This window comes from Pelodiscus sinensis, chromosome 8 (assembly GCF_052426305.1).
Source record: "Pelodiscus sinensis isolate ZL-2025 chromosome 8, ASM5242630v1, whole genome shotgun sequence".
Taxonomy (NCBI): domain Eukaryota; kingdom Metazoa; phylum Chordata; order Testudines; family Trionychidae; genus Pelodiscus; species Pelodiscus sinensis.
In genome coordinates this window covers 21,198,046-21,204,803 of record NC_143059.1, presented here as the reverse complement: position 1 = coordinate 21,204,803, position 6,758 = coordinate 21,198,046, and the positions used below count along the sequence as shown (strand labels likewise).

At 47.1% G+C, this 6,758-nt stretch overlaps 1 protein-coding gene across 1 annotated transcript; it reads right to left on the bottom strand.

The window, feature by feature from the left end:
* Positions 1 to 344: 344 nt before the first annotated feature.
* LOC142830492 (uncharacterized) lies at positions 345 to 1,757 on the bottom strand. The gene is made up of 2 exons (XM_075935773.2): positions 1,050 to 1,757; positions 345 to 854 (listed from the first exon to the last, which is right to left on the bottom strand). Exons 1-2 carry the CDS (start codon positions 1,597 to 1,599, stop codon positions 427 to 429), a joined length of 978 nt encoding a protein of 325 aa, XP_075791888.2. The 5' UTR covers positions 1,600 to 1,757; the 3' UTR covers positions 345 to 426.
* Positions 1,758 to 6,758: the final 5,001 nt, after the last annotated feature.

Here is a 6,758-nt window from a genome sequence, read left to right as displayed (position 1 = left end):
TGGATGGCTGAGGCTGACCGCATGGCTGGACACTACAGTCAGCCCCGCACCGCCGCTGTCCGGGAAGCCCAGCGGGGGGCCATCCGGATCCGGGAAGCCCTGCGGGAGAGCTTCCAGGTGGAGGAGGAGGAGGACTGACCTCTCCCTGCATGCCCCACCGGGGCCTTCTTCCACCCTACCCTCCCCTTCCCCTTTCCCCTCCCTACCTACTGTCAAATAAAGACACCTGTTTTTCAAACAAAAACGTCTGTTTATTTCACAGAACTGGGGTGGGAGGAGGGAGGAATGAAGGTGGGAGAAGGGAGGGGGAAACCTGGGATGAGGGAGCTGGAAGGGGAGGGGAGGGAAGGGAGGAAGGGAAAGGAAAGCTCAGGGGTGGGAGTCCGGCTGCCTCTCCCGTCTCGCCACACTGCGGGTCCGGGGGCGTCAGTGGGGAATGGTTGTGGAGGGGGGGGCAGAGAGGACAGGGGGTGTGGAGGAAGCAGGAGCGGAAGCAGGAGCGGAAGCAGGAGGAGCAGGGGGAGCAGGGGGAGCAAGAGGGGGAGAAAGAGGGGGAGCAGGAGGAGCAAGAGGGGGAGAAAGAGGGGGAGCAGGGGGAGGAGGAAATGGAAAGCGGTCCAGCAGACTCTGGAGGTGGCCTCGCAGGGCACGGCCCTGCTCCTCCAGGGCCTCCAGACTCCTCCAGCGCAGCCTGAGGTCCTCCTGGACCCAGTGGTCCTGGAGACGGAGCTGTCGGTCCAGGAACCGGAGATGCCGCCTCTGGTAGTCCTCCTGGTTCCTGGCTGTCCTGCTTGCCCGGGCGCGGGCGGCTGCTGCAGGCGGTGTGGTGCGCCCTGCAGGCCCCGGTGCTGCAGCTGTGGTGCAAGAAGACCAGCGGTCAATGACCCCAGGGGCCCAGGTGTGTGAAACCCAGCTCCCCTCTGCAAGGCCAGGGCCCCTGCAGGATCCCCAGCTGCTGCTCCGTGGTGGGCAAGGCCTAGGCGCACGGTCCCGGGGCTCCCTCTCGCCCCAGCCCCCCGTACACATAAGGGGAACACGAGGGTACTCACAGGTGGACGCCTCCCCGGCCTCTGATGATGCAGGCGAGCGGCTCTGTGGGGTGCCTCGGGGGTCCCGGGTCCTGGGAAGGCTGGCGGCAGGCTCCTGGCTCTCAGAGCCCTCCTCCTCCTCCTCTGTCTCCAGGAGCGGTCCCTCTGCCCCGGGGTCAATCACGTCCCGGGGGGCAGGGACGGCATGAGGCCCCAGGATGCGGTCCAGGGCATGGAAGTGGGGGCAGGCCTCCGGGTCAGCCCCTGGCAGGCAGGCCCGGGAGTAGGACTGCCGCAAGTCCTTAATTTTGCAGCGCACCTGCTCCCGGCTGCGCTGGTGGCCCCTGGCGGCCAGACTGGCAGCCATGCGTCCATAGACGGCCGCGTTCCGGTGGCTAGTGCGGAGATCGTGGACATTGGAGGCTTCCCCCCAAACCTCGATGAGGTCCACGATCTCCGCACTTGACCAGGCGGGCGCCCGCCTTTTGCGCCCCCGGGCAGGCTCCCGGGAGCCGCCAGGCTGGTCGTGGGGAGCAGTGGAGGGCTGGGAACCCTCGGATGGCTGGCTCATGGTGTGGCAGGTGCAGGCTGTGCAGGCACGGGTGCTTGCAGCCTTGCAACTGGCACAAAGTGAGTAGCCAGCCCGTGGCCCTTTAAGGGCTCCGGGGCCGGGAGGGGGGCAATAGAGTTTCCCTGGTGTTGGCCAGAGTGGCCACCAGGGAAACCTGGGAAGCCTTAGCCTCCCACTAGTTCGAACTAAAGGGCTACACAGCCCTTAGTTCGAACTAGCTAGTTCGAACTAGGCGTTAGTCCTCCTAAAATGAGGTTTACCTAGTTCGAACTAAGCGCTCCGTTAGTTCGAATTAAGTTCGAACTAACGGAGCGCTAGTGTAGCGCCTAGGAAAGTTAGTTCGAACTAACGTCCGTTAGTTCTAACTAACTTTCTAGTGTAGACATACCCTCAGTCTCTCCTTGTAGGTCATGTGCTACAACCCCCTCATCATTTTGATTGCCCTCTCTAATGCATCTACATCCTTTCTATAGCAGGGGGACCAGAACTGGACATAGTACTCCAGATGTGGCCTCTCCAGTGCCGAATAAAGGGGAATAATCACTTCTCTATCAAACCCTATCAAAGGGGTTTTGTATTTGTTAACTGTCATACCTAAAAATCAACAAAAATGTTATAAATTAAACAAGGAATGAAGCACATTTATAAACTCTGCATGTGTGTTGTTCTTGCTTACTCCATACATTCAGAACATACTCTTGGCAAGTGTTTGCAAATGGCAAGGCTGATTGGTCAATAAGGTTGCTTTGTTTGCATCTCTGCATGGTAAAGAGGAAACTGAATATCAAATGATCAGTCTGCATTTTCTGGAAGCTGTGACACTGTGTGTGTATTAGGTACCATGGAAACATCTCTTCATAGTGCACTTGAGTAAGTTTTTGCTATATGATAAACACTTGTTGCTGCAGATTCATGAGGGATGCACGTCTACCAGCATTCAGTTTCCACCTTGAGTAAAAGTCTCTGTGAAACTGTAGACTAAAGTTAGAAATAGTAAATTAACTCTGGAAGCAGAGTAAATTAACTCACCGCTCTCCCAGCAAACCTTCTGAATGGCTGTGGTTAACTTTGCTGATTGGACTGCATGACCAATGCAGGTCTAACATGGGAACAAGTGCCTCCCTTTTGGTTTGTGTAAGTAGATTTTCATTGGTTTATTGATTCTGTTCTGAGTCCTAGCTGCAATCACAAAAGCTACTGAGAAAAATTCAATTCATTTTTTCCCCTGTAATATTTAGTCTGGGAGGAAGAGATTGTTAGGCAAGTATTTCCTGAGTGGCTTTGCAGTTAATGACATCTTTAGTTGTAAACATGTCTTTAGTGTGAAATGACACATAAAATTACGGTTCTTTTTACATTTTAATATATGCTCTTTCAAGTAGATTAATCATGCTGCAGCACTGAGCTGGGAGACTCAAACAACTTGCAAATATGGACAAATACTCTTTGTCCATATGTGACATGGCAACAGAATCAAACAAAGCCAGGGCTAATTTCTGGCATTAGAATGAGAATTTGTGAATGAATGACATTTCTACTGTAAATCTTTACAAAATATTTTCAAAATCATGACAATAAATAATTGAAAAGGCAATAGTTTTTGAAGCCTTTTTGGATGATACTATGAAAACTTGAGAATTACTTTTCAAATATACATACTATTTACATCTTTGGACTCATGTCTTGTAGGCAGGTTGAAGCATTAGGATTTATAGCCTTTATTTTTATTCTAATTATATTTTGAAATGTCTCCTTCTTCATCTACTCGTGATCATTCTGAGGTATGGAAAAATGGCTAGTTTTTACCACCTCATACAGGATCAGTATCTAAGGTTCCCCCTTGTTAAATAGGTTGTTGATTGATTAGAGATGATGCATCTCAAAAAAAAAAAAAAAAAAAAAAAAAAAAAAAAGGTCATGCCAGTTGAAACAAATAGTGGTTTTGTACCCCATTATGATAAACATGCTATACTTTTTCCTACATTTTGTTCATCCTTATTGCTCTGTTAGGGTATGTCTATACACCAGGGTTATTTCTAAATAACAGCTGTTATTTCAAAATAACTTTCCTAGCGTCTACACAGTCAAACCTCTATTTCAAAATTATATCAAAATAACGGAGGGCTGATTTTGAAATTGATAAACCCTATTCCATGAGGAATAATGGGTCAGGGCACAACAGGGAGGCAAGATCAAATCAGTATCTTAGATGCCTATATACAAATGCAAGAAGTATGGGTAATAAGCAGGAAGAACTGGAATTGCTAACCAATAAATACAACTACGATATCATTGGTATTACAGAAACCTGGTGGGATGGGACGCATGATTGGAATGTTGGTATGGAAGGGTACGGCTTGCTCAGGAAGGACAGACAGGGAAAAAAGGGAGGAGGGGTTGCCTTGTATATTAAAAATGTACACACTTGGACTGAAGTGGAGATGAACGTAGGAGATAGCTGTGTAGAGAGTCTCTGGGTTAAGCTAAAAGGGGTAAAAAACGAGGGTGATATCATGCTAGGAGTCTACTACAGGCCACTTAGCCAGGTGGAAGAGGTGGATGAGGCCTTTTTTAAACAATTAACAAAACTATCCAAAGCCCAAGATTTGGTGGTGATGGGGGACTTCAACTATCCAGACATATGTTGGGAAACTAACACAGCGGGGCACAGGCTATCCAATAAGTTTCTGGACTGCATTGGAGACAACTTTCTGTTTCAGAAGGTTAAAAAAGCTACCAGAAGAGAAGTTGTTCTGGATTTGGTTTTAACAAATAGTGAGGAACTAGTTGAGAACTTGAAAGTGGAAGACAGTATAGGGGACAGTGATCATGAAATAATAGAGTTCATGATCTTAAGGAAAGGTAAAAGGGAGACCAGCACAATTGAGGTAATGGATTTCAGGAAGGCAGATTTTGATAAGCTCAGAGAACTTGTAGGTAAGGTCCCATGGGAAGCAAGACTGAAGGGAAAAACAACTGAGGAGAGTTGGAAGTATTTCAAAGGGACGTTGTTAAGGGCCCAAAAGCAAACAATTCCGCTGTGTAGGAAAGATAGAAAATATGGCAAAAGACCAGCTTGGCTTAACAAGGAGATCTTGCATGATCTCAAAATAAAAAAGGAGTCATATAAAAAATGGAAACTAGGACAAATAACAAAGGATGAATATAGGCAAGCAACACGGGAATGCAGGGGCAAGATTAGAAAGGCAAAGGCACAAAATGAGATCAAACTAGCTACAGGCATAAAGGGAAACAAGAAGACCTTTTATAAATACATTAAAAGCAAGAGGAAGACCAAGGACAGTGTAGGCCCACTGCTTAGTGAGGAGGGAGAAGCAGTAACAGGAAACTTGGAAATGGCAGAGCTGCTCAATGACTTCTTTGTTTCGGTCTTCACCGAGAAGTCTGGAGGTGTGCCTAATGTAGTGAATACAAGCAGAGAGAGGGTAAGTTTAGAAGATAGGATACACAAAGAACAAGTTAAAAATCACTTAGGAAAGTTAGATGTCAGCAAGTCACCAGGTCCTGATGAAATGCATCCCAGGATACTCAAGGAGCTGATAGAGGAGGTATCTGAGCCTTTAGCTATGATCTTTGAAAAATCATGGCAGACAGGGGAGATTCCAGAAGACTGGAAAAGGGCAAATATTGTGCCCATCTATAAAAAGGGGAATAAGAACAACCCAGGAAACTATAGACCGGTCAGTTTAACATCTGTCCCAGGGAAGATAATGGAGCAGGTAATTAAGGAAATCATATGCAAACACTTGGAAGGTAATAAAGTGATAGGGAATAGCCAGCATGGGTTTGTGAAGAACAAGTCATGCCAAACTAATCTGATAGCTTTCTTTGATAGGATAACGAGCCTTGTGGATAAGGGAAAAGCGGTGGATGTCATATACCTAGACTTTAGTAAGGCATTTGATACGGTCTCGCATGATATTCTTATTGATAAACTAGGCAAATACAACTTAGATAGGGCCACGATAAAGTGGGTGCATAATTGGCTGGATAACCGTAGTCAGAGAGTTGTTGTTAACGGTGCTAAATCCTGCTGGAAAGGGATAACAAGTGGAGTTCCTCAAGGGTCTGTTTTGGGACCCGTACTGTTCAATATCTTCATCAATGATGTAGATATTGGGATAGAGAGTACGCTTATTAAGTTTGCAGATGATACCAAACTGGGTGGGGTTGCAACTTCTTTGGAGGATAGGGACATAATTCAAAATGACCGTAGCAAGTTAGAGAAATGGTCAGAGGTAAACAGGATGAGGTTTAATAAAGAGAAATGCAAAGTGCTCTACTTAGGAAGGAACAATCAGTTCCATACATACAAGATGGGAAGCGACTGTCTAGGAAGGAGCATGGCGGAAAGGGATCTAGGGGTCATAGTGGACCACAAGTTGAATATGAGTCAACAGTGTGATGCTGTTGCAAAAAAAGCAAATATGATTCTAGGTTGTATCAACAGGTGTGTTGTAAGCAAAACTCGTGAAGTCATTCTGCCGCTCTACTCTGCACTAGTTAGGCCTCAGCTGGAGTACTGTGTCCAATTCTGGGCGCCACATTTCAAGAAAGATGTGGAGAAATTGGAAAGGGTAAAGAGAAGAGCGACAAGAATGATTAAAGGTTTAGAGAACATGACCTATGAAGCCAGGCTTCATGAACTGGGCTTGTTTAGTTTGGAAAAAAGAAGATTAAGGGGGGACATGATAGCGGTTTTCAAATATCTAAAAGGGTGTCACAAGGAGGAAGGAGAAAATTTGTTCCTCTTGGTTACTGAGGAAAGGACAAGGAGTAATGGGCTTAAAGTGCAGCAGGGGAGGTTTAGATTGGACATTAGGAAAAATTTTCTAACTGTCTGGGTGGTCAAATATTGGAATAAATTGCCAAGGGAGGGGGTGGAATCTCCCTCTCTGGAGATATTTAAGAACAGGTTAGATAGACATCTGTCAGGGATGGTGTAGATGGAGCTTGGTCCTGCCTTGAGGGCGGGGGGCTGGACTCGATGACCTCTCGAGGTCCCTTCCAGTCCTATGATTCTATGATTCTATGCCAATTTCGAAATTGCTATTTCGAAATAAGTGCTGTGTAGACACTTATTTCGAAATAATGGGCCTCCAGCCCTTCTCAGGGTGCCCTGTTGGCCACTCCAGCCT

What these genes read in the sequence shown, in the direction of transcription:
- LOC142830492 (XM_075935773.2), bottom strand. Translation starts at nt 1,599, where the DNA reads ATGAGCCAGCCATCCGAGGGTTCCCAGCCCTCCACTGCTCCCCACGAC. An exon ending in GGCCGGGGAGGCGTCCACCT is followed by an intron (nt 855 to 1,049) that starts GTGAGTACCCTC and finishes CTTGCACCACAG; the next exon opens with CTGCAGCACCGGGGCCTGCA.